Genomic DNA, 27423 nt, shown 5'->3' on the forward strand with positions numbered 1-27423 from the left:
AAGGTGATATGCTGCCAAAACACAATTAATTACGCTGGGCATTGTAGAATCAAGCACAAGGGTGTCATAGCCCTGTTCCTGACCCCCATCTCCTAGTGGAATGGAGGACTGAGAAGAGGTGAGGTCATGAGCATGTGTGACAGTCTCTGAGGACAGGAGCTGTGTTAATCTATCACACTGGATTTCAGTGGTGGTTTTAGAGAAATGAAAGGGAACTATTTAATAAAGTCACTGCTTCCTCCAACAATCCCATTTTCTCTCATCTCATGTGCATCATGTTTCTTTATCCACTTTGGTCAAGATTCCAAGGCATAGGGTTGTTTTAGAAAAGAACTCCTCAACACAGGCTGTGTAGAGGTCTCACTGGACCCTACGTTCTCAGTCAGATGGCCTACTCTCTAGAGCAAGCATACTTTCTTTTCTGGTCTCCCACAGCACAGGATGTTGACTCCACAGGGGAGACCTGCACCAGTCCCTGTCACTGGCCAGCCACTCCTAGAGCACTCAAAAGAATGGCAGCTGGGCAGCAAAGGGTACTCCCAGGGACTGCAGTTGGGGATCCTGCTCTGAAGAGAGATAGGCCAATAGAAAAGGTCACCATGGGAAGACAAACCTGTTTCTGATGATGGCAGCTGTGAATTATCAAGTCTCAAAAGGAAGGTAGTATCCTTTGTTTCCCTCCAATACAAAGAGACAATTCAACAGAGCCTGGAGGAGAAAGAGGGGAAACCAACCCAGGAGGCAAATGCTTTGGGTGGAGATGGCTCAGCCACTGTTAAGCCATCAACATCCTGATGCCTCTTCTCTGAGCTAACTGGCCTCAGACTGTAGGCTAGAGGAAGTCCTCCTACCTCATCCTAGAGATGGGAGCAGAAATGAAACGGAGACAGGTGCTGTAAGCATAATCCTCTTCTGAGGGTGCCAGGCCACAGCCTGGAGGTACCCTTCCCCACATTTTCAAAGTAAGCCTAGGGATGGGTGTCTGCTGTCTACATGCAGCTTTGTTCATCTGTGGTCTGAAGCGGCTAGGCCAGAGTGGCATCTGAATAGATCCCCTGCAGGTCTAGGAAGGACATGTCAGTCCAGGTATTTCTATATTGTCTAACACTGATCAAACTTGCAAAACGCAGCAAAGAAACCCACTAGAAGCCACAGCACCTAGGAAATACTGCATCAAGTCACCCAACAGATGGGCACGTAGCTTTTACTGCTCCCTCCAGCCCTCCAGCACCTGAGATCAGAAGGAAATAGGGAGTGTAAGGACTGGAAGCAGGCCCCTCCTCTCCTGAAGTTTGATGACTCCAGGACCAATCTCAGAACTGCTTTTTTCCTTGAGGTCCAAGGACAAAGCTCCCCCCTAAAAGAAGCCAATGTGGCTTTCCCTGGATGCTCCCAACCATCCTCACCTTCTGCTTCGTGCTCACTGCTTCTTACCCTGAAGGCCATATCCCTTCCTGTCCCCAACCACAGATCCTTGTGTCTTGAGCTGGTATATACTTTTTTGTGCTACAAAATGCTATGAAATCCAAGGCCAGGGATATAGATTTGGAAGATGGCCTGGCATGGTATTATAGTCATAATGAAAAACTAGGTAAGAATCAGTGGTCACCCTGTCCATTAAGATTGGTGGGGCAGGAGACTGCTACATATTAGTGGGGCAAGGGGGTGAAAGCTAAGGATTGACAAGAAATTTTGCAGGATGCCAGGCTGGAAAGGCCACTCAGGCTTACTGGGCACCTACAGCCTTCCCAGGTTCATGCACAGCTATTTAATTCCATCTTTTTTTACATACTCAACAGTTATTTTTTTGTCTTTTTGAAGCAGGGTCTCCCTGTAGCCCCAGCTCTCCTAGAACTCACTATGTAGACCAGGCTGGCCTTGAACCCACAGAGATCCACCTGCCTCTGCCTCCCAAGTGCTGGGATTAAAGGCATGCGCCCCCACGCCTGGCTCACTCAACAGCTTTTAAGATGGGCTTTATCACCCCTGTGTTACAGATGACCAAACCAAGGGTTTGAGCAGCTGGGGAATTAAATTTACAGCATCACCTAGGGTCTCAGGACTGATCCAACTCTCATTGGAAATACGTGTGATTTCAGCTATATGATACTGCTCTAGTGTCCCTCCCTAAATCACAGTTTGACAAAAGTTTCCTCTGTTTAGATGGCTAGAGAAATGGCAACTTCGAGGATAAGAAACCGGCTCTCTAATTTTGAGTGGAGGCTACTAAAAGCTTAGATCTCATCCTTTGCCCCCTGGGAGTTCCCTTGGATGCGCTCCCTGAGTTTGGGTGTTGCCTGCCAAGACACAGGGGACTTCGTCTCTGTTGAGGACTAGAGCTCCTTCCGGCCACCATGCCATCTACCAAAGAGCCTTGCAGCACAAAGCAGGGCTGTAGCCAGTGCTGGTGGGAGGGGCACTGGCCAAGCCTGAACCCTTACTGGAACCCCTGCCCCATTCCAAGTGTCCGGACCAGTGGTGCTCCTAATCTCAGCTCCCCAAGACCATACCACTCTGCTGGCCCTGTGGGGAGCTGGGACACCCTATGACTGATTGGTGTTTACTGACCAATCACATCTACTGGCAACTTAGCACCAGGGGATCCAGCAGGCAGGCAGGATGGGGTGGGTGCCCAGGGCACAGTCCCTTGAGGACCTGTACAAAAGGCTTTCCACTTGAGCAGCCCGTCTTTAATGATTATAAAGGCACAGGAGTTTAATCCATTTTTGATGTAAGTGCTAATAGCTCTGTGTCCTTGAAGTTCAAAGCGGGCGCATACATGTCACTAATTAGCCAAGCACAGAGCCATTCAGCTCCCTCTCATGTTTCTAATTAGGTCTTTAATAACAAACAAACTCCGACCTTAGCAAGAGGCTCCCAATTCGTCAGCTAGTCAAGGAGGGCGGCTGCCTCCCTGTTGATAGTTGCTCCAAGCTGCTGGCTCCTAATTTCAGCCTGGACTCAAGGGAGGCTGGAGTCACTCCGTAGAGACAAAGACCCCTTTAAGTCATCCTGGATGGTGGCCTTGCTGGTCCTGCTGGGCAGGGAAACCCTGAGCTCATAGCTGCAGGCTAGAGACCTTAGATCTAAGGTGGTGATCTCTCCAGCTTCTTGAAGGTTAGGTGCCTGTGATGGTCAGAGATTATGTGACATTCGATAACAGCCAGAAAGAACTGGTCAGACATGGGTTCATCTCGCCAGAGTTGATTTGATGGATCTGTAATGTGGCCTGGGGCAACGGAGAAATGTAAACTCTCCCACGTGATTCTAACAAGCAGCATAAGTGCACTGACCCCATCTTAGGGCTAACTTGCTCATCTGCAGCTATTAACAGGTCTTCTGTTATTTTGTGTGTACGTGGTATATGTATGTGTTTATGTGGGTGTGTGCATGTGGAGGTGAGAGACTGATGTCAGGTGCCTTCCTTTAGTGCTCTCCACCTTATTTTTTGAGACAGGGTCTCTCATTCAGTTGAGACAGGGGCTCATCAATTTGGCTAGGCTGGCTGACCAATCACCTCTAGAGATCTACCTGTCTTTACCTCCCCTGTGCTGGGATTATAGACGCAGCTGTAACTGGCTTTTATATGAGCATTGGGGATCAGAACTCAGGTCCTCTTGCTTTCACTTTTAACTGAGCCATCTCTCCAGGCCTAGGTCTTCTGTCATTAATGAACATTCTCCACAGAGACAGAAACACAGAACCCTAAAAGGGTCCATCAACCACATTCAAGGATGGAAATGTGATAGATTGCAAACATGATCCTAACTCTAGAAACTCTGGGCGGTCACTCCTTCATGCATCCATGACTAGCTGACTGCAAGTGTACCACTCCCTCAGGGTTTCCTATCATGGGAAGTCTCTGGCTTTCTCTCCATTCAGGTCTTAAGCCACTGTCATTTTCACTGCTTCTACCTCCAAAGACAAAGGCTCAGGAGCTTTGGACATAGCAGCCATACAGAGCTGCAGAGCTCATATAGGCTGCTGGGACCCTGCAGTCTGAAATCCACATTTAGTAGAAGTGAAAGCAGGCCTGGGATGGAGGCTTCTGATATCCTACTCTTCCTCTCATGCATGCATTCTCCTCTTGGCTGTTTCAACCTTGAGCATCGAGACCTAGGAAATGGAGGTGATGAACCTATCATGACCCTCAGCATGCCACAATGGGTGTACACTTCAAGACAAGCAGGCAGGGAGAGGCTAGGAGCAGAGACCCTGGGGCTACTTCAGTGGAAGGTTTAAAGACTATCCCATACACTGGAGCCAGAAGAAAAACGTGAGGTTAAGGGCAGTGCAACCGGACTAGGCCTTTCTTCTGTCATCTGGTTTAGCTGCTGTGCTTCTGGTCTTTTCTCTGGAGCAGGGTGTGTTCTGGACCTGTGCCCAGCTGACCCCTGGACTCCAGGGTACCCTGGATGTTGTGTGTCTGTGATGCTGAGATCTCCACAGCCAAGGAAGCCTATCATTTCCAGAAATAAAAGGGGGCAGCTGGCTGTGAAGCAGGGCTGGGCCGGCTTTCCTCCCCACTTTAGTTTCTACCACAGGCACCCAGGTTTGCATTTACTATTTACCACAGACCTGGACGGGCCATCTTATTAATATTAATAAGTAGCCAGGAACAAAGGGCCCCTTTATTTTTAGCTTTCTTTAATTGTGTAGTAATTACTCATCTACAAAACAAATGAGCCCCTGATCACAGTTGCTATGGTACCTGGGTGCCCCAGTCTTCCTGCAGGGTGATTGGGCAAGGAGTCTGTGGCCCGCCTATGACCCCTCCCCTCTCTCCACCATTGGTTCAAAGCAAAGCCCCAGCAACTGGGCAGCCAATCCCTTCCCTGTCCTAGGGCTGGGCTGTGTTTCCTAACCACTTTCCAGATGCAGTTTTTTGCAGGGCAGAAGGAAGGGATGTTGACTCCTCCCTATGGAGAAATCTGCCTTCCTGGAGATCTTCCTTGCTCCATCACCTTGGGCAGTGGCTAACTAGCTTCAGCCTAATTTTAGCTAAAGCTTCCCTTTAAATCATTCCCTTCTGTCAGGCTCCTTTTGTCTGACACTGGTCTGAATGGATGCAGGGACCAGAAGCCAGATCAAAATGTCAGCCAAAGTACAGCCAGGCAAAACCATAATGTTAAGTCTGCAACAGCAGAAGCAGGTGCAAAAAATACATAGCATGTCTCCTGAGACCTCTTGTAAATAATTCTGGGTTATCTCCTCCCCTAAGGATATGAAGACTGAGTGAGAGCAGCTGTGGCTTCACGTTGAGTGCTTAAAAGTTACAGTTTGGCTCAGCCATTGCTAGGCTGGTACAATGCAGCATACGCTGATAGTGGCTGAAAGCAGAGGCTGATGGGACAGGCTCAATCCCGTCACTGCCACCTCAGATAAACTACTATAGTCCCTAAGCCACAGTTTCTGATCTTTAAAATGGGAATGGGACTGATAGCACCCCATTTATAGAGTTAGGAGAATTAAATGAGATTTGACAGGGGGGCTTCGTACAGAGCACTTGGCTCACTTACGTAACATGTGAGCAACTATTAAATAAAAATAATTATTTATTAAAATTGGGAAGCATTTCTACCATTCTCTCAAGCACTCTAAAGCTATCTGTCTTTTAAGGGAACTCCTGAGCAATGTGTATTTTGAAATGTTGGCGAGACCCTATCATCCCATGTTGCATCCTGCATGGCCAGGCCACTGTGGTGCTTCTCCTCCTCTGACAGGCTTAATTTCAACAGCCAATCACAGCTACGCAAAAGTATTATTTGCCTGCCCCCTATCCTGTGGGATCCCAAGGTGGAAAGGGGAGAACTTTTTATTAATATTAAACAAAGGAATCCTTTATGTTCTGTGTTCTTTAATTGAGTAGTAATTACTCATCTGTACAAATATTGCAGACTCCGATGCAGGACTGATGGCTTGTACTGTTTGGAGAGGCTGGTGCTACCCCCAAGGTACACGTAAAAATATACTGTTATTTATCATTCATTCATTCATTCATTCATTCATTCATTCGTGTGTGTGTACCTGTGGAGGCCAGAGGTTGATGTTAGGTGTTTTCCTCCATTGTTCTCCAACTTATTTTTAGAGGCAGGGTCTCTCACTAAACTTGGAGTTCACCAACTGGCTAGACTGGCTGGCCAGTGAGCCCCTGGGAGCTCCTGTCTCTACTGCCCCAGCAACTGGAGTAACACCTGCTGCCACGCCTGGTTTTTTATGTGGATTCTGGGGATCCAAACTCAGGTCCTTATGAGTGTGCAGCAAGCACTTTACCTACTAAGCCACCTTCCCAGTCTGCACAAAGTATTTTGGGGACTTATAACCTCATTGTTATGTCTCCAAGAAGTCACCAAGCAGGAAGGAGGCTGAGGGCTGGAGAGCCCAGGTAGGGTTAATTGAGTCTGGCTACCTGTTAGTCTAAGCCAGACAAGGACAGCGAGAAATGGACTGGCAGGAAGAATGAGGGTAGTGACTGGTTCTTGCTAATCAAGTTTTAACCAAGCAGCACAAATCTCTTGACTTTTGCTACAATTCTGGACCATCTGGCTACTTTCTCCTGTACTGTGCTGCATCATACTACACTGCATTTTTGAGCCCGGGTCTCATGTATCCCAGACTGGCCTTGAATTTGCTATGCAGCAGAGGCTGACCTTAAATTCCTGATCCTCTTACTTCTTACCTCTGGGGATCACAGGCATGCACTGCTATACCAGTGCTGGGGATCAAACCCAGGGCATCCTACATGCTAGGCAAGCTCTCTACCAACTAAGCTACATCCCCAGCTCCACATCCTTGTTTACATAGGACAGTGGGACACCAGAAACAGTGGCAGCCATTTTGCCATTCTGAGGGAAACCAGCACAAAGAGGATACTAAAATTCAGAGAGCAAAATGAAGAGATTTACATAAAAAGGGTCCTAAACAGTCTGCACATGAAGACCCTCTTCTATGAAGTTTTCAAGATGTCAGCCAATAAATCCTCCAGAAAATTTAAATATGCTAAGCTGAGATTTTGGGTGCAGTTAAAACCACTCTTGAAGGTTGGGTGTAGTGGCGCATGCCTTTAATCCTAGCACTTGGAAGGGAGATGTAGGCAGATCTCTGTTGAGTTCAAGGCCAGCTTAGTCTACATAGTGAGTTCCAGGCCAACTGGGGCTACAGGGAGACCTTGTCTCAAAAAGACCAACCAACCAACCAACCAACCAACCAACCAACCAACAACAAAAAAACACCCTTGAAACAGGCCCAGGAAAGTGCCTATCATGTGGAATAATAATGGCTTCTATTATAGACTTGATGAGTACCTCCAAATTAAACCTATGGCAGATGGGCCCTGGGTCCTGTTCTATAATCTGCAGCTGGAGGGCTGGATTTTGAGTTCTTGGGAAGGAACCTGATGCCCTGACTGACACAGACCTAGACTCCAAGGCTGCTTGGGTGTTCCCTGCACATCCTGCATTATTGCCTGTGCATGGTCGTCTGATGCAGGTGACTACATGGCTCTTCCACAGGGCTACTTTCAGGAGGTAAATACCCGCATTAAATCCAGAGTACTTCACCTTTGCTCCCAGGTAAGCAGGTTGGCTCTGGCTAAGTCACATAGCTATCCTGCATCCCGGATCTCTCATAAAAACAAACGTAAAGCCAGGCCAAAACCTTCTGCCTTCCTGTCTCGCTCATAGCTTGGCTGTACATATATACAGTCATCAAAGCTCTCAGAAATACAAGGTACCAGGATGCTCCCCAGAATGTGCTCCTCTGATGGTTCTCATCAACCACAGGGGTCTGATGACCTTTTAGGGCTTCACTGACCACTCAGTAACACCACCAGCACAGGGTGCAAGAAACAGGTCTCTGGGTTCTTATCTCATGTGCTCTCCACACTCATGAAACTACCAAGGGCACCAATATACTTTTCACACCTCCTACAGACATCTGGGCCCAGGCCTTCTAGCTCAAGGGGCAGCAGGGATGTGTCACCCACTGAAAATTATTCCACTGATTTAAAAGACCATTAACATTCCCCCACTCTGTCCGCTTTAGGATTAACTTATATTTTGGTCTGGACTTTGAGGCTAGTTGCTAATTGCACTAGAGTTGATTTATCAAGTGCATGGTATTTCTATTACAAAATTATTGATTGGAACTGATGTACTGTATCCTCAACAGAGCTGGTCTGAAAGTCCTTGGAAAATGAATGAAGCTGAGGTCAGTGGCGGGAGGTCCATGTACATTATTACAGCTTCACTGGAGTTGCTGAAGTCTAGTGCCAGGTTCTTTATGGCAAAAGTCTTGGCTCTCACAGAAATGAAAACTTTAATGACAAACTAGAAAACAAGGTGTCCTTCTCCAGAATCCAGGTTGGGGACTGAGAGATGAGCATTCAATAAGGCACTGTGGGGAAGTCCAGCTTTCAACAGCTGGTCCTAATGGATCACAGGCTTGCTCTCCCTCTAGGCCACTATGCTGGGACTATTTAAGGTCACAGATGTGGCTATATCCTAGTGAAAGGGTATCCCCATGACCTCTTCCAGACATAGGCCATCTCTAGACCACAGCCCCCCAAAAGGATGTTGCTAACACAGGAAGGCTGGTAGGCAAGTAAATAAGGCTGTTCTGTGCCCTCACCTTTCATCCCCCACCAGATCTTGCTGATAGAGGCACAGAAAAGCCATCCTAAGAGATGAAGGCACATTCTGACCCACATTTTGTGTGTGTGTGTGTGTGTGTTGGAGGTGGTATATGCATGTATAGGTGTATGTGCATGCATAGAGGCCCGTAGGTTAATGCCAGATATTTTTCTTTATAATTCTTCACATTTTTTGGTTCAGGGTCTCTCACTGAACCTAGAGCCTGCCATTTTGGCTAGACTGGCTGGCCAGTGAGCCCCTAGGATCTGTTTGTCTCTGCTCAGCCAGTACTAGAGTTACAGGCACACGCCACCGTGTGCCACTACATATGGCTTTTACATGGGTGCTGGGGACCCAAACTCAGGTCCTCATGCTTGTGCAGCAAGACCTTACCCACTGAGTCATCACCCAGGTCACTTTCCTTTTATAAAATGGAGCTAGCATTGGTCATTATCAGACCAGAGTGTGCATCATGAGACACAGGGAGCAAAAACTGTTTTCTGTCTATGTCCTTGGAGTCAGGAACAGCATCCCCTCTGTCGAAGCTGCAGCCCTGGAGGGAAGGGAGCTGTGGGTCACTCTCTCTCAAAGGTAGAGACCCAGAGCTATCTCAAAGAGGCTGGGATGGTCATACTAGTTTCCTGAGCTGTCTCCTTCCCAAGGCATTTTCTTCTGGCTCAGATAAGGCTGAACAGTCCTGTGATGGGCATGCTAATCTGCCCACTTACCTACTGTGCTAGAGCTCTGAGGGCTCCAGACCACAGGCAGCAAAGGCCCCCTCCCAGCAATCCCAGGACTCAGGTCAGTGGACTGGGGCTCTGGTCTCCGCCTTCTGTCCTTACCCCTGCTGCAACTCCCCAGCCTTGGTTCAGTTTCCATCTGCAGCAGTCTTAAAACCTCACCATCTCAGCCATTTCCCTCTGCCTACCTGCTTGGTCCCCTGGGAGGAAATGCTGGAAGGACGGTTTCTCTTGGATTTTTTCCATGCTGGTCTAGGTGCCCCCATTCTGTCTGGTGGCAGGCTGGCCTGGGAAGCACGTTGTGGCTCCTGTGTGTTCAGACTGCTGGAGCATCACATCACAGCTTCTCTCCATGAAGTTTATATTTTGCTCTATCAGGACATTTTCTTTTGGGGCTATTACAGCCTCTGCAACCTTTCCCTGAACTCTGTGTCCCATAATAGATAACTTGTATCCTAGTTTCTGCCCCTGCACCACTGCAGTGTTGGGGCTAGAGGTATAGACTGCCCTGATTTGATGTGCAGGTTCCAAGAAGTAGGTACTATTCTCACTTACACAGTTTTATGAAGTTAGGGACATCTTCAGGAGCTCTGAGTGGTCTCTGGTACTCTATGGCTTGTCACCACAGGCAGAGAAGATAGTTATATTCAAAGATGACTAACCACACATCCCCAAGTAAAGAACAAAGGTCCCCAATCCAGGAAGCCCGTCTAGGGAGACAGAGGGGAAACTGGGGCAACGCAGTTGGCCTCTTCTTCGGCTGTCCCAAGCCCTCCAGGCTTCTCCCTGTGACATTGTGCCAGTCACACTAGGGATGCCCAGTCACACTGGGCCATCCATCACTCACCCCACTGTCCACCTTCATCACTCCCACTCCTAAGAACCAATGGGCAATACCTGTCATGGCTGAATGCACTCCCTGTCTGCAGAGTCTAAAGCTCTCAGACCCTTCCCTGCCAAGTCTTACCTCCCTCTATCCCCCAGAGCAGACCACCCAGGCAGGGCTGCCACAGGGACCTGTGTCCCTGAAGGGCTCGGGATGAGCTGCCAGGGGCTGAAGGAGAAACCAGGCTTGAAGGAGCCTGGCTGATGGGCCTTAAAAAATAAGAGAAGATCTGTTGCTCTGGTCAAGATCAGTATGAGGAAGACAAGAATGTAAAGAATCAGAAGACTCCTTCCAACTCTGCTCCATTGTCTTTGCTATGGTGAACACGGATCTCAGTTGGGCAGGCTACAGCTGAGGGTGGTGACCTAGTTTTAGACTGGGGGAGTGGGGAGCGTGAGGGGAGGTGGTGGTGGCTGATGGCGAGAACATGGATCCAAGTCCCTTGGCAACATTGAAAATATGGAGCCCCTTCTCTTCCTGGTCCCCATGCTATCCTTCAGATGGTCGCGCTGGGCCGCACCATTGGAGACCCTGTAATATCAACTCAACAATGCATGTTCTACAACTACGGCTACAGCTACCAGTACATCTACTACAGTGCATGCATTTAGTTCAGTCCCACAGATACATACAGTCTAAGAACAGGCAGGGAGGTGTGAAATGTTTTACTAGACAACAGGTGTTTTGGAGTTGTAACTGATAAAAAAAAATTGAAAACGAAAGTGTACAAAAAAAAGACATTTCTCGAGAGTTGGATATGAGTTTGTTTCTTGAACTGTTTCATCTGAACAAGCAAAAACATGCAAACCAGCTGGTACTAACAGGAAGCTGGACACTGAGAGAGGATTAATAGGTGTGGACAAACCTTCCCGCTGAGCGTGCTCAGAAGAGTGTTTGAGAGGAGGTGTGCAGATCCTAGTGTAAGAGAGGCGGAAAGTATGCCTCAGAGACACTCTCACCGCAGCCCCAACCAAGCAAGAGAAAAGACAACAGAAACATGACTGCTCACACTCACCACCACCACCATCGGGAGCTCATGTCACTAGATTGGGATAAATCTGGCAAGTATAAAGTACAGTAAGGGGTCCTGGCTGGGGCTGGAGGGTAGTCTGGGGTGGGTAGGGGATGCCAGAGGAGCTCAGCAGCTCTAACAGTGATACACGGACCCACCTGTGAGGTCACCCCCAAATAAAAGTAGCCTGAAAATCGGAACCGCTTCCCTCAGTTTGGGGGGAGGGGGTCAGGGAGAAGTGTCATTTACCAAACTGGATTTACATTTGGATGGGACGAGATGAGTGAGGGTGTCATTGGAACTGAATGAGTACAAGCAAAATAAACAAACAAACTCTTGACTGAGCACAAGAAAAGATGGTATTTCAAGCTACCAGGTGAAGGTGAAAGGAAAGTGACCACTGATAGTGAAGTGATCTAGGAGTCGACAGGGAGCTCCCCTCCTGGGGTCACCTATACCCTGCTCACCTCAGGTCCCAGGGGGTTGGGAAAAGGTCGGCAGGCTGGCCCAGAGGAGTTGGCTGAGGCCAAGGCTCAAGGCCCCCCTTGACCTCCTTGACACCACAGCCCTGACAGATACAAGTTGCCACCCTGAGAAAAATCCATGCTGCCTCTCACCCCACAGCCCTCAGCGGTGCATCCCACCACGGGAAGGGAAGTCATTGTGGAGGGCAGGTAGAGAGGGGACAGAACTAAAATAGTGGAGCTAGATAAAAATAACAACAAAAAGTTGCCTTCCGTAGGATGTCTAATCCCTAACCCGTAGTCCTGGATCCCCAAGGAGCAGAGCCACTTTTCCTACAGTCTGGAGTCACGTGCCAGGTATGTCATAGTACCAGGCTCCAGGAAGGTTTTCAATGGACTCTCCCCAGACACACAGTCAATTTGTACTGACTTCTGCTTCAGGCTGTGTACTCAGGAGGCTGGTGGAGTATCCTTAGCCCCTGAGGAGAACTGGGAAGTATGGAGCAAGGTTTGGGGAGCTGGTACAGGGACATCATGATCATCAGCATCTGGGGACTCTTCCAGGCTCGGAGTAATGCATGTACTGATGTGTGGCCCTTCTCAATTCACAGCACAGACTGTTTGCCAATGAAGGGCTACTCAAGGAAAATTAACTGGTCAACCTGCCAGGCTGAGTTCAGGTCGTTTTCTAGAGGGAAGAAGGTAACAGTCCCCCTACTGGCTAAAATGTGTTAAAAGAAAATGGCAGAGTGATTTCTTACCCAAGTTTATAACCATGGTCCAGGTCCAAAGGTTGGGGCTGGGTTACCTTGTCTACTGTGAGCTCGTCAGACCACTTTTGCTCTACCCTGGGCATAGCTCAAGTCTATGGTCCCCAGGCAGCACTGGAGGCATCCCCTGGGAGTGGGTACCTCAAGTTGAGGATTTACTCCTTGCACTAACCCAGGCTGGGGTGGGCAGGGGTTCGGGAGTACGCTCCTGAATACAATTCACTAACAGTGCAGTGATGAGCATGGCTGACCTTGATGGCCTGTGGGAGATTTCGCTCCCGATGGAAATGGCTACAAATAAAACACCACTGACCTTGGAAAAAAAATGTGTGGTTGGAGATGACCTTGGGGGTTAGGAGTTAGAGGGACGGGTGAGTGGGGCTCCCGCGCCTGACTGTGGGGGTCCGTGTGTGGGCAGAGTGGCAGAAGGGGACACAAAATATGGGGAGATTGCTCTCATTTGCAGAGAACCCCATGCTGCCTTTAAACTTGCCATGAACTAAAGGAGAACGGGGTGGGGTGGGGAGAGAGGCAGGGTTAATTTCGAGTTAAAGTTTAGTTTCATAATCCAAGTTATAAAAAGAAAGAAACTGAATGGAGAAAACAACCAACAATACTCAAAAAACTTCAAGATTGTTCTTTTGATCTTTCTCCCTCCCAGGCACAGGTAGGACCAAGGCTTTTTCCTTTTTCTTTCTTTTTTGATTCTCCCAAAGCATTCAGGTTAAAACACCCAAAAGGACCAGGAACAGGGAGACATGATACACTTGTGCACCCTGCCCTAGGCCCAGGGGTTGGGGGACACCAAGGGACACTGGCCAGAGGGCAGGTGGGGCCTTTAGAGACTACGGTGGACAGAAGATGAGGGTGCCCAGCTATCTGGACCTGCCAGCTCGCCTGCCACTCACCAGCTCTCTGGCAAACTGCCCCTCAGCAGCCCTCTAATTAATTCCCTACCCACCCCAATAAAACTCCAGTGGGCGGTTAGGAGAGAGGATCCTTTGTAGCTCAGAGGCAGTGCCAGTTTGCATGGAACGGATTTTCACTGATGTGTTCTAATGGGCCTCACTGTGATGGTTTCTTAGCACCCAGGGTTTGGGTTTCTTTGGCATTTGCCCTCTGGGCTTTTAGCACTCTATTTCCTGGTACCTTCACCAGCACCCCACCCCATCCCACCCCATCTTCCACCATCTCAGACCCAGTTATATTAAATTAATGCTCCAGCATCCTGCCCACAGGGTGGGGGCAGGGCGGAGGGACAGGGCTGAGAACCAAGCTGCTCAGTATAGGGAAGAACAGGATGGAGGTGCCAGCAGGGGCTGCCCAGTGTGTGGCAGGAAGCCCTGGCACCTAGGAAACCAAAGGGTATTTGGGGAGGGTATAACCCAGTACTGGCTTGACTTTACAGCACTGCTGGGAAAGTGTTCCTTGGTCACTGGAGGGTTCTAGACATTTTAAAAGGCTGTGACAATGTCATGGGAGAGAAAACCCCAATTTCTTTGGTAGCTGGTTGGCTGAACAGACTCTGGGAGTGATAGGGACTCAGATAACGGCAACTTTATTCCTACCCTGTGCTCCAAGATTGGCCCATACCTTAAGGGCCTTAAGGGCTAATGGAGTTGAGCCAAACTGGGAAGCCTACCTAACAGGTTTAGCAGGAACAAGAGCTCACCTGGTACCACTTTGGCTGGGTCAGAGACCCAAGGAAGGGATGCTACTGAACATGGCAAAGCCAAAGACGTTGCTGATGACAGTGCCCAGAAACTATGCCTCAGGGATGAGCACAGAAACCAAAGGGAAATGTAGTTTTCCTTTGTTGATGGGAAGCGCAATTCTACCTGGGGTTTGTGGTCCCTCAACTGTGACTGACTCATGTGGGAGCGGCCCTGGGTGGCTAGACCTTGGTGGTGACTCCCTGTCCCCTTCTCCTCCCCTAGGCCGTGGTGAGAGGAGTGTTGGACAGACACAGCCACACAGATCGGCAGGGCCTTTACCTTTCCCTGCACATGGGGCATGCCTGGGAGCCGCCTGCCCCTCACACCTTCCTACCTGATCCTCGAGCTGCTGCCACTGCTGCCGCTGCCACTGGTCCATAAGCTGCTGCTGGAAAGCCTGGAGAGAGGAAGGGGTAGAGTCAGAAGGAGCCACCAAAGACCCCAGCTCACACAGAACACAGCTGGGAAGGGTTTCATGGACAACTTTGGGGGAGGGGGTTAAAGATCAGTGGCTCTCAGGCTTCTGGAAGATGCAGCATATTTAGATATTTGAATCTCACATCCTGGACACCCCAGAAGTACATTCTAGAAGGCACGCAACAATAACTCAAGAGCATGAGGAAGACAGAGTTGAGGTCTCTACTGACTGTACCACATGGAGCCAGACAGGGAAGGCTGAGGGACTCTACCTAGGGTAGGCCCTGTGGTTTGGCTTGATCTCTCTCAAAGTTTCAGTCTTTCCAGGGTTGTATCACTACCACCACCACCATCATTATTCTGTAATGCTAGGGATAGAACCCAGGGCCTTGTACACGTTAAGTGAGTGATCTACCGAAGACTACATCCCTAGCCCATCCCAAGGCAATTATGGGTAACTTAGATGTGGCTCCTGTGTGTGAACCCATAGTCAAAATGCCAGCTTGCAGGGCCCCCAGGGGCCGCTGGAGTTCATTTTGATCAAGGTTTGTGCTTTCTAAAAATATACTGGGCAGCAAGGCTAGACCAGACAAGAATGAAGTCAGGAGGCCAAGCATGTAGCTGCACAATGTCCACAAGAAAGAGAAGGTTGGCCGAGTTCCTTCTCTTGGGCTTCTCTGGTCACTAGCTTGTCATACATAATCATACACTGGAGCACACACAGACATACTTCCACATACAGAAAGACAAACATCTTCTGTCATCCAGCATGCACTTGCAACCTGATCTCGAGACCTATTTCCGAAAGCTGTGCTTTTTAATGATCTACCAGAAGCCCCTGCAAACTCAACAAACAGCCCCCAACAGAGCTGCTCAACTTTAGCCACTGAGCCTGTCTGACAAGGGACTTCTACAGGACAAGAGGGAGAAGACATGCACCAGAAGCAGGAAGCTGAGGAGCAAAGAGAGGAGAGACATCCTCCACACAGAGCCAACTAGAAGCCCACTAAACTCTAAGACTACGGTCCTAGCTACACGGTACTACAGAGGGAAGAGAAGTTCAAAGGGAATGAGCTACTTTAAGAAGGCCAGGCTAAGCTACTGAAAATGTCAATGAAGAGACATACTTGCATTTAAATATGGTAATAGGGCTGTTGAAGGGGAAAAAGAAAGATCCAGGTGAAATAATTGTACACGGTTCTCCCGGGCTGGGAATGAGTCTCCCAGCTCCCATGAAGACCTTGCTTCTCCCTTCCCAGGGGAGTCGGGGAAGGGACTCCCCACCTAAGTCCTCTCCCCAGCTCTTCCACGCAGGGTCTAGAATTCTGAAGATGTGTTGGTGGGAAGTGCTGAAGGGAAATAAGGAAGAAGTTAGATTATTTCTCTCTGTCCCAACCTCTGTCCACCCAGTCTCCTGTTGCAAGGCCCAGAACAGGGCTCAGGGGATACTAGGGAGGAAGAGTCAGGCAGGGGAGAGGAGGAAGGTCAAATTACTTTTTTGTACTTCCTTACCACAGACATGACACAGAAGGTTTCCTTGGAAGCATGAAAGATGGTGGCTGGAGGAAGGGAGTGTGGTAAGACTTGTTAACAAAAGGACTATTTTCTGGAGCTGAGCACAGTTTGGACAAAAAGTCTGAAAGAGGAAGAAGAAAAACCTTATCCAAGAAAGGAAATCCATTAACCTTCATTCCAGACAAAGGTTTCTATTGGAGATGGAGCACCAGACCCTGCCAGGGTCAGAACGGAGGGTGAACTGAGTGGAGGGTGATCAGAGGTGGCTGCAGGGGAGCCACCCTGTGTGAGGTGACGCAACCCCATGATACCAGGTTCCTCCCTTTGAGGCACTGGGGCTACCACAGCCCTTTCACTGCCTCCCCGTGTCCTGTACCAAGCATGGCCACTTCTACCCTGTCAGGCTGTCTGACTTTAGCAGTTACCCTTCACCGCAACAGGATCTCCACAGCACCTATGAATGGATTTGTGGGGTGGGTAAGCATATATGCAGGGAAGATGTGCTGTATATGATGCGTATATTTAGGAGTCTATGTGTGTGGAGATGGGTATTTGTTGGAGCGGGTTAGGATTTTTAGAAACCAAAGAGGCATCATACAGCCAGTTTTCAGGACAGGCCCTCACAGGGATCTGGTAGAAGCAACGCTCTTTCCTCATAGGGGCTGGCCCTATGGGGCAGAAGTCGGGGGAAGAAACTATGCTGAGCTGCCTCTGGTTTTACCTTTTCTCCACAGGGCCCTGAGGCAGCAGGACCAACTGGGGTAGGTACCTCTTTGGGAAGTCAGGGTATCTCAGGTGGCAAGTAGAGGGCTTCCCTGAAAGGGATGGTTAGGGAAGCCTGTAGGGGATTGGGAAGAGGGTCTGCCAGGGCTCAGGGCTTTGAGAGAGGGTTATGACCCATGCAAAGCTGTGGTATAGCCCCTAGGCGAAAACTGTCCATCTTTTACTGCTGGGAATAAAATGGAGAGTCTGTCCTCCACCAAGTCCATGGCCAAACCATACAGGGGGCAGTGGGGCTACATCTCAACAGACAGATTAGTACAGTACCAAGACACACAGACCAGGAGCCCCTGTTGAGTTCAAATGCTGGCTTAGCTGTTTACCAACTCTGACTGTGAGCAAAGTTCTCTGCCTCAGCATGCCTATCTACACAGAGGATGGTCATAATAGTGCAAGATCAATGCATGCAAAGTGCTTAGACCAATGTCTGGGAGTGAGTCAGTGTAAATGAGTCTTGTCAAGTCTCTGTCCAGTCAACAGCCTCATGTGCAAGTTGGAACTCTTCCTAGACAGGGCCCTGTTCTTCTTTCTCCACACGGTCACAGGGCCATAAGGAAATAGGGGCCTGAACTCCTTACTGGTCATAGTGATCAGTAACCTGTCACCATGTTTCACCATATCATTTTCGTGGAGCTAAATTTCTACAGCTCAAAAAAACACGTATTTCATTTATTTCTACTGATGACAACCATCCAAATGGACAGCAAGGGAATGAAGGGTACATTAGCGGATCCAGCGGAAAGGAATGTTTTGCTGATCAAATCTCAGGGGCTGGGAGCATCAGGCTGGCTGTCTGGGAACAGGAATGTATTATGTTCCTACAGCCCGGGAACCTTCCAGGCAAAGAGAGAATGCCTGGGTACAAAAGAGCTGGCCTATTGGGGAGATTCTAGGTAAGGACAGACTGAATCCTGTAGCATGGTGAATAGGGTCAGACCCTTCGTTCTTTAGCTAGTCTGGTGTCCAGCCCTGGCTGACTTGGTTGCTGTGTGACTTGGGCAGGATGCGTCAACTCCTCTCAGCTTCAAGGAGAGCAGGCAAGATGACCTTCGTAGTCCTCTAGCTGCAGGCCCTGCAGGAGCCTGTGTATGAGCATGTTAACAAAATTCTGAGGTCAGTGACTTGTCTCAGTGAAAGATGCTGCCATACCATGGAGAGTGAATGACACACCTTGCTGACTTTTTGGAGCCATGATGCTTCATCGCAAATTAGAAGTCAATGGTGTTTTTAGTTTTTCTTTTCTTTCCTTTCTTTCCTTCTTTTTAGGATTACAATACTTTTCCTGCTTCTGTGGCACTTACTGGTTTCTGCCTTACCTAAGCACAGCTATTTTTATATGCATATCTTATTTCTCTTGCTGAGTGACAATCACTTCTAGGAGAGGACTCAGTCACAAGGCCCACTGAGATTCCAGCCCCACGTGTCCTCCACAGAAGAATCTTCCCAAGCACCAGCTGATGGTCAGGATGTGCTGATACAGAGAACAACTGAGGGCTGGGAATTGCTCTGGGTCAAGTGCATCAAGGGAGACCTGGAGTCTAGCAGCCTCTGACTCCCCTGATCCTCCAGCTGCATGAATCTCAAATTCAGATGTTCCTAGGAGCAAGGTTACTTGGAGTGTATGGCACATGGGAGTGTCCAGCTCTGCTCTCATGCAGTGATTGTCCACCTGGTTGAGAATCACCTGGCATCACCTGACTTACTGCATTTACAAATGCTGATGCTCCTGGGATCCTGATTGACTTGGTCTTTGACACAGCCAGGCACTGGAGCCTTTAAAAGCTTCTCAAGATAAAGCTGAAGTTGAGAACCTTTGGCTAAAGGCATTCACAATTAAAAAAAAAAAAAAAGTCACGTCACCGACCAGTGGGATGGCTCAGCGGGTAAAAGCCCTTGCTGAAAAGGCCTGACAATCTGAGTTTGATCCCTGCATCCCATGTAAAAGCTGGATATGGTAATTCTAGTACTCTTATAGTAGGTGAGATGGGAGGTTGGAGATGGGAGACTCCCCTAGAAGCCCATGGACCAGCTAGCCTGGAGTAGCAGAGTAGCAGAAATGGGAGACTCCATCTTAACAAAGTGGAAGTGGAGAAGCAATTCCTGAAAGTTGTTCTCTGTTACACAGAGTAACAAATACAATAATAATAAAAATTTAAAGTCAAGTCACTGGGCATAGCTGTACAACCAGTCACCCCTTCTACCTCATGGGAGCAAGGGGTCTCCTGAGAATATAGTGGAGGATCCAATTCTTGTAATCAACCCCCTGTAGAGCCACTGCGGATGTCCCCATTCAGAGCAGTGGATCTGACTAGTCTTGCCTGGAGGAGCTTCAAAAACACAGGCTGCCCTAGTGCCACCTTCATTAGAAGAATCAAGTCTTCCAGAAGGTTTTGATGCACAATGTATACAGGGAAGCCATGATTTAGAGGAAGCCATGGGGGCTTTTACTTTTGGGAAACACTGGAAAGGCACTGTCTGATGGCTGGGGAGTGTTCAACCATGAACCTTTCGGTCTCCTTTCCCCATGTTGGTATGGACGAGATACTGGCTTGGAGGGCACTGCAGGGGGTAGGGTTCTAGCAGGGTCAATACTCATTTCCGGGACCTGGGACAGGTCACGGATCCCTGAAAGGATGGGGAGAAATCCTTTTTTTTGAGACAGGGTCTCCCTGTAGCTCCAGCTGGCCTGGAACTTGCTGTGTAGACCAGGCTGGCCTTGAACTCACGGGAGATCCACCTGCTTCTGCCTCCCAAGTGCTGGGATTAAAGGCGTGCGCCACCACACCTGATGAGATCTTTCTTAAAATCCCTTATGAACAGTTTCTTCTCAGTTTGCCTGCTTTAAATGCTCTCCAGCTCCCTCCCACAGCACACCCTGCCTCTCACAAGTAGTTTTTATTGTTGGTTCAAACAGTCTTGGCTAATCTAAACACTGAAAAATAAGCCACCAAAAGAAGAAACTGTTACCCAGAATGTAGGAAACATGTCCTACACGAGTTTGGAAACACGACCATCTGTCACTCTGGCTGGCCCAGGTTGCTCAGGCCTGCCTAGGGCGGTAGGCTCTGTGCTTTTCAAGAAATTCACAGCTCTGACTTCTGGGTAAGGTTGGAAGAAAGCTGGGCAGCACATTTCTGGAGATGAAGGAACCAGGGGTTCACATCAGAAAGGAGGCTCCAAAGATGAGGCAAAACTAATCACCAAAAGGACACATGTACAGGATCAAACGGAAACAGTTTGCTTTGACGGAAGCTGATGCACGCCCATTTCGAAAAGAACAGAAAAGCCCTGAGCTCCTGGCATTCAAAACAGGAACCTGACTTAAGATGCACTGTTTGAGGAGTGAGACTAGCTTTCCCTGGAGATATCAACAGCAACATCCTGTGGAGACCCCTAAACAGATGAGAGGACAGTGGGCTGCTGTTTGAGATGGGGGTAGTGATGGATGGATACATGCTGGAAAAAAGTATGGGCTGGGAATGCCTCACCCTTAACCCTTGGGTATAGCAGAGAAAATAAATCACCTGGAACCTGACAACTGTCTCTCTGGGTAGGAAGCACAGGGCCCAAGGCTGTCTGTGGGCAAGGGTAAAGGATGGACAGCTTGGGGCCTGGTCCCCAATGCCTAGGGTGTTAGCACCTAAAACCTGGCGGGAAGGCACAAAAAAGGCTCCCACCCCACCCTAAGTTTTAACATAACTGCTACTGAGCTGAAATGTAAAAACATATATTAACACTTTAGATGTTTGATGGGAATAAAGATACATTCTGATATTAACATTTCTGGGAAGTGTCATAAGTTTTTAGCAATTTTCCCTCCCTCCCTTCCTTCCTTTTCTTTTTATAGTACTGGGAGACTGAGCCCAGGGCCTTGTGCAAGCACTTTACCACTCACTATGCTACATCTGTAGCCTTTATTTTGAGACAAGGTCCCAATAAATTGCCCCGGCTAGCCTTGAACTTGTGATTCCCTTGCTTAGGCCTCTTGAACAGGTGGGATTACCTGTATCACCAGGCCTAGATCAGGGAACACCTTTGAAAATAAGAAAGGCTTTTGAAGAGGCAAGTGTGGAGCCAGGATGCCAGGCTGGGACTGGAAGGTGTGTCTATAGATGCCTTCTGACTCAGACACTAGAGAGTGCCTGCTGCTGCTGTGTCCCTGAGACTCAGAGTGGGGCACCAAGTCTGTCGCCATCCCTGTGTGTACGTCACAGCTTCCCATCTTTTCCTTGGTGAGCCATTCTGCAGCTCAGCGATGAGCGCTGGTCTCCCAGGTTAAGCCATGGAGCCATGGGTTGCAGAGAGAACATGCATTAAGAGGGTGCTCAGACCTCTGTGGTTCCTCTGGAAGCAGGCACGTTCCTTCCTCTGCAGTTGCCCTAGGCATTCTGTGGTACTCCTGCCTTGCCCCTTTGACAGGCACTGTCCCAAACCTAGGCTTCACACTGCAATCCCTGGAGGGTTTGGAAACATACTTCAGTCTGGACCCTACCCATACAGAGCTGGGTACAATCTGCAGTAGAGTTTTGTATAAAAGCACTAAGTGTTGTGCAGGGCACTGTAATGTACAGTTTGTGCTATAATGTGCCTTAGGTACCAATGCCACATTAGGTGCCCCATGTTTGCGTCCTGGGCCTCCCCTGGGAATGGAAAGCTCTATCTGGTGACTTTAACCCAACATCCTAGTTATTTAGCCCCTTGCAAGCGAGCTAGAGCCTTTCAGTGACTTATCAGAGAACCATCCACCTCCCAAGACCTGTTCTCAGCCCTGGGCCTCCCAGTAAACATTTATTGAGCATTTGCTTTGTGCCAGGCATTGTCTTAAGCATGGGAACCACAGCAGTGACCAACATAGTCCCTGCCCTTATGACTGCTGGCCCCTGATGGGAAAATAGGGTTCTATCACCAGGATGGCATCCCACAACTAGACTACATACAAACTGATTCCTGAGACAAAGACAAATGGCTAATGATGATCTTGTGGGGCTGTGGCTACCCTGTGCCAGGGAGAGGTGGGGGGATTTGTGCCTTGGAGCCCCCTGGATTTGTGCCAGACCTGGGCTCTGTCTGCTTCAGCTTCTCCACTGAGCTCAAGGATGTTGGTATGACTCCTCCAAATAATGCCTGGAGATGGAGGCAGCGGTCAGAGGACTCTGACTCTGGGACAGAAGTGGAGGGGTAGCCAATCCAGCTCATCCTCCTCTCCAAGGTGGAGCAGAAGGGAGTGGAGATATTCCAAGCCCAAGGCCTCACCACTTCCACCCAACTCAGTTAAATACGTTCCTAAGCTTTCACAGCACTCACTGTCAGCCAGATTTTTTAAACACCAAATAGGCAGAGAAAACCAAAACGATGTTTTCTTGCAACAGGGTCTCTGAGCCATTTCAATCCTACACACTTGAGCCTCCTCACCAAACCTGCTTTCTCCCATGGAGTGTGTGTGGGGAAGGCGGATTCGTCAACAGACCTGCCCCAGCAACACTCCCAGAGGCCATTAGTCCTACAGTGTCCACCTCTGCGGACCAGGACAGCAAGGGCCCAATACCAGAACTTCTTGCTAAAAGCCTTCTGGCTCTGACCTTGGTCCCATCATTAGCTCCCTAAGTGAACATCTGGAGTTCCATTTCCACCCCTAGTGCATGCAGATCCTCCATCCCTGGTGTCCTTGACAGGATGCTTCAGGCACTAGCTCTGCTCAGGGGAGAGCAGAGGCTGAGGAACTCTCTTAGTGAGGTCAGGATGGCAATTAAACAACTGGTATTTCAGAAACATACTATTTTAAAATCCTAACAGTGGGAACTGGAGAGATGGCTCAGAGGGTTAAGAACACTGGCTGTTCTTGCAGAAGACTCAGATTTGAATCCTAGCACCAACATGGCAGCTAACAACTATCTGTAACTCCAGTTCCAGGGGATCCAGCGCCCTCTTCTGTCCTCCGTGGGCATTGCATGACGTAGGTGCACTTACATATAAGCAGACATTAACACTCACACACACGAAATAAAGATCATTGAATTTTTTTTAAAGTCTAAATTAAAATCCTAATAGCCAGTATTTGAGTTCAAAGGCTGGAAGGAAGAATGGCTTCTCTAGGCTTTACATTCCTCAGCTATAAACAAAAAGCCTGGCCTTTCAATAAGGATAGTGGCTACTTCCCCAAGTCAAGGAATTTCCTTGTGTCACAGAAGTGTGTCCTTTTCTCCCACTGGACATGGAAGCAGGCCATCTCTATCTCACTAAAAGGTGAAGGCCCTGCAGCTGAGGGAGGGAAAGGAGATAGTGGTTGGAAAAAGTGGTGGTTAAAGCAGGGAAGTAGGGCTGGGAAGACAGCTGGTAAAGTACATGCTTTGTCATGAAGACCTGTGTTAAAAAGCTGGTACAGCCTTGTGATCGCAGCACTGGGAAGTGGGGACAGGCAGATTCCTAGGGCTTGCTGGCCCTAGTGAGCTCCAGGCTAGTGAGAGGCCCTGTCTCAAAAAAAAAAAACAAGGCTGTGGAATGACACTCAAGATTGACCTCTGGCTTTCACATAAACATGTACATATGTACACACATATACACTCAGACGTGACAGTCCCATGTCCCATCAAACCAAGGCACTGAAACATCCCTTTCCACCTCATTTTCCTCTTGAATTGCAGTTCCCATTGCCTCCTTGTTGGGCTGTGGTGAGGAGTCTAGGAGATGACCCTGCTAAAAGCTTGGCACAAATGAATAAGAACTTTTATTCCTATTTTTATTATTATTGCCCAAGGTAACAGCAGAAGAGCTGAGAAATCCCTTTGGTGCTTCCTAGTCTAAAATCCTATTAATTTGCGTGATTTGCCATCCAAAGGGCATTTATGGGTAACATGCATAATTTACTTATGAGCTAAGAGTCGTTTTTTTCTCAAGTGCAGGCTTGAACTGTGGTGGGGGTCATGTGATGTCAAGACAGAGAGGTACCACAAGGCTCAGGGAAGTCCTGACCAGGTCCTATGATGAAGTCTCCACAGATGTGAACATGGGGCCACCGTGCTCTGCTCTGACATGCTACCCGCCCAGAAGGGCTGGCCAACAAATTCTATGTTCTGGCGGGGGGTAGAGGGTCAGGGGTAGGTGGGAGAGCCTTTCCATCAAGTGGAATTTTATTTGTTCCTCTGACTCCAGTCAGTGAGGACTATCTCTCATTTATCACTGCGTCCTTGCACTGTGGGCAGGGACCATGATGTGACAAGTGCCTGTTAACTCTGTGCTGAGTGCCAAGGAAGGATGGGTGGGGGAGGCATGAATGGGGAGAGAGGTGAGGGTGGGGAGGAGCAGCTTCCTGCTTCTAGCCTTGTCTGAAAGCAAGGATGTTCAAGGCTAGGATTGCGAGGGTCAAAAAGAAGGCCTGGAAGGGCTCTAAGTAGATATTAACAAGAGCTATAGAGCTAGCCCCAGACCTTCCACCCTGTAAAACCACAGTTCCCAGAGCTAGTCAAACACGGGCTCCAACTCGGTAAAGGGGAGATGAGCTGGGCTGCTTCTCCCCTAAGAAGTGAGTGTGCCTGGAAAAGACTTCCCACCTCCAGAGAAGGCCACTCTGGCCAGTCAGCACCCAGAGGGGCTGGCAGTGCAAAAAGTAGTCTCCTATGGCAAGGTGGGGCCAACACCCCCACATCACAAAATGTCTACAGCAGCATCCCAATGCTAGAGTCTCTTGTTTTGCTGTCTCTGCCTTGGTACAAGAACAATACTTACCCAGACAGTGATCACAAAATCAAGGAGGCAGGAATGGGAGGGAGGGAGGGAAGACAGGTGATGCTTTTTGTGACTCTATACCTGCTGCCCCAGACGTGACTACCCTTCTCTTTTTCTACCTGGTGAACTTCTTTTGAAAATTTTTATTTGTATTTTTTAATTTACGTATATGTGTGTGTATGCTACATATGGGCAGGTACCCACAGAGGCCAGAAGATGATGTTAGATCCCCTGGAGCTGGTGTTATAGGCAGTTGTGAGCCAACTGACATGGGTGCTTGGAACCAAACTTGGGTCCTCTGGAAGAACAGCAAGTGCTCTTAATCAATGAGCCATCTCTCTAGCCCCTACCTTGCAAACTTCTATTTGTGCTTAGTTTGGTTATCACCTGCTGTGGTCTGTTTCTCCAAAACGTTGAAGTCCTCCCCTTCAAGATGTTAGGGGGTGTGGCCACTGGGAGTTGAGTAGGTCTGAGAATGGAGCCTTCTTGAAGGTTAGTGCCTTTACACAAGAGAATCCAGGGCCAGTGAGATGGCTCAGCAAGGAAATGCACTTGCAAGGCAGGTCTGGAAGTCTGAGTTCGATTCCCAAAACTCACATAAGGTGAAATGAGAGAACCAACACCATAAAGTTGTCCTTGGATCTCCACATGTGGGCAGTGGTATACACACCCCACCCCCATCATCATGTGCACATACATATATAATAAGCAAATAATTAAAAAAACAAACACAGAGTTCACCTGTCCTCTCCATGTCACCTGTGACCCAGGAAGTAGCCCTTTCCAAGACATGAATCTTCACAGTGCCTTAACCTCACACTTCTGGGCATTTAGGACTATAAGATATACATTTCTGCTGTTGGTTAGCTCTAGGCTGAGGTATTGTTATAGTAGCAAGCACAGACTAAGGCTCTACCGATTCCCAACAGCTCTCCAGGCACCATCAACAGCTCTCTCCCCTGTGCTCCTTGCTCCCTTGTGTGTGCTGCTGCAGTCACACATGTCACACCAAGAATGGCCCAGCTGGCCACACCTGGGATTGCTTCTGTAGGCTCTGAGCTCACTGCTCGGAGCCCCTGTGCCTTGTGAGACCCTCTGGGGCAGGTGTTGAGGACTGCAGCACGCACTCTTCCTGAAATCACGAAGACAGAGACAGGGTCTCTGGGGGCAGCGGTTCCAAACTCAGCTGGGGCTCCGTGGGAAAAATCTCTCTTTGGCTTAGGTGGAAGGAGTGGGAAACACACCTTTGCCTTCTGCTTGTTCTGAGCTGTTCTGGAAGGCAGGAGGTACCCTCTGATCCAACACTGTAGTCTGCCCTGTTTCACACTCTTAAGTATTTTTGTTGCTGTTACTTTGTTTTGTAAGAGGCAGGCTTTCACTTGCTTTTGCTGATGGAAATGAAAACTGAAGGCCTGAAGAAAGGTGATTAAGTTCCTGCTGGCAGGACTTAATGGGGACTTTAAGGCTAGTGGCAACAGGTAACTAAGAAGGTGTGGGAGAGCTATAGGCAGTAGCGGAGAGAGATGGATCTGGTGGGCACCCGCTCTCAGCGCACGGGGAGGAAGGTATAGAAGCCACATCCACAGCCTCCTTCACTGCTGTACCTGCCTGCTGTCCTTCAAAGCACTAGGCCATGCCTGCTCTCATAAACCCCTTCATTCAGAAACCTGTGAGGAAGGATGACGCAGTAAGGATCACCTGCTCCATCTGGCAGACAGGGATACTGAGGCCCAGGGATGAGCTTCCTCTCTAGGCAAGCTAAGGCAAGAACTCAATCTCCCAGCTTCCTGTGAAGCCAATGTGTGTGTGGTTTTACCATGGGGAGCTGAGGGCTCACTTAGTTGCATCTTCTCATTTATGTAGAACAGCTTCAAGAGGCACAGAAAGCTGATCGCCAAGCAAAATGCGCAATTCCTGTCAATTCAGATTGCTCCAATTCATTTCTGCAAATGTTTATTAAGTGCCTATTAGGCACTGTGTTCCGCTTTCATGTGGGAATAGAGTCAACTCCTGATTTTCCACACCAGGGAGGACTGTGCAGTACCACTGCACACCCACAGCCTCCATAGGCCCCCCTCTAGTCCTGGCTGGATTTGGGGTGTGTTGTTGAATTTTACTTCTCTATGTCTTTCAAAGCAGCAGATCTGCTTCCTGACTAAGCTTGCCTTTAATATTCAAATGAGAGGATAAACCCAAGTACATACAGGGCCAGGTGGCAGGCGGGCTGGCCTCTGGGAGCTGTCTTGTGATTTAAACAGGGCTGTGGATTGCATCTGTGAAGAGGTAATCTCCAGAACAGATGATGGAGGAAGAAAGCAGGCACAGATTACAGTGAGATGGGACAGATGGGTGAGGCTCTTCCTTACCAAGACACACCTGGTTGATAGCTTCAGCCCTGCCCATGTGCATGAATCCACAGCTCCAACAAAGACCTGGGAGGCTAACCATCCATCTTGACTTTTTTTTTTTTTTTTTTTGAGACAGGGTCTCCCTGTAGTCCCATTTGTCCTGGAACTCGCTATGTAGACCAGGGTGGCCTGGATCTCACAGAGATCCTGCCTGCCTCTGCCTCCCCAGTGCTGGGATTAAAGGCATGCGCCACCACGCCTGGCCCCATCTTGACATTTTTAAGACCTGCTTTCTAGCTGGTGAGAGGTCAGCCCCTGCTCACCACATACAGGGGCAGGTAGAACCTGAGGGGTTACCACGAGTGCTACAAGGGTTCCCAGTGTGGATATTTCTAGGGCAGTGTGGGGGGTGAGTGTAAGGAAG

General features: G+C 48.9%; 1 protein-coding gene across 3 annotated transcripts in view; it reads right to left on the reverse strand.

The window, feature by feature from the left end:
* Msi2 (musashi RNA binding protein 2) overlaps positions 1 to 27423 on the reverse strand; it is a 383451-nt gene that overhangs the window by 10790 nt on the left and 345238 nt on the right. For all 3 annotated transcript variants that reach the window (XM_008842718.2, XM_029568072.1, XM_017800505.1), the window contains exon 11: positions 14552 to 14614. In XM_008842718.2, the coding sequence (XP_008840940.1) occupies positions 14552 to 14614 (63 nt within the window). The remainder of the gene's footprint in view (positions 1 to 14551; positions 14615 to 27423) is intronic.

This window comes from Nannospalax galili, unplaced genomic scaffold (genome assembly GCF_000622305.1).
Source record: "Nannospalax galili isolate Female #2095 unplaced genomic scaffold, S.galili_v1.0 scaffold879, whole genome shotgun sequence".
In the NCBI taxonomy this organism is placed as follows: domain Eukaryota; kingdom Metazoa; phylum Chordata; class Mammalia; order Rodentia; family Spalacidae; genus Nannospalax; species Nannospalax galili.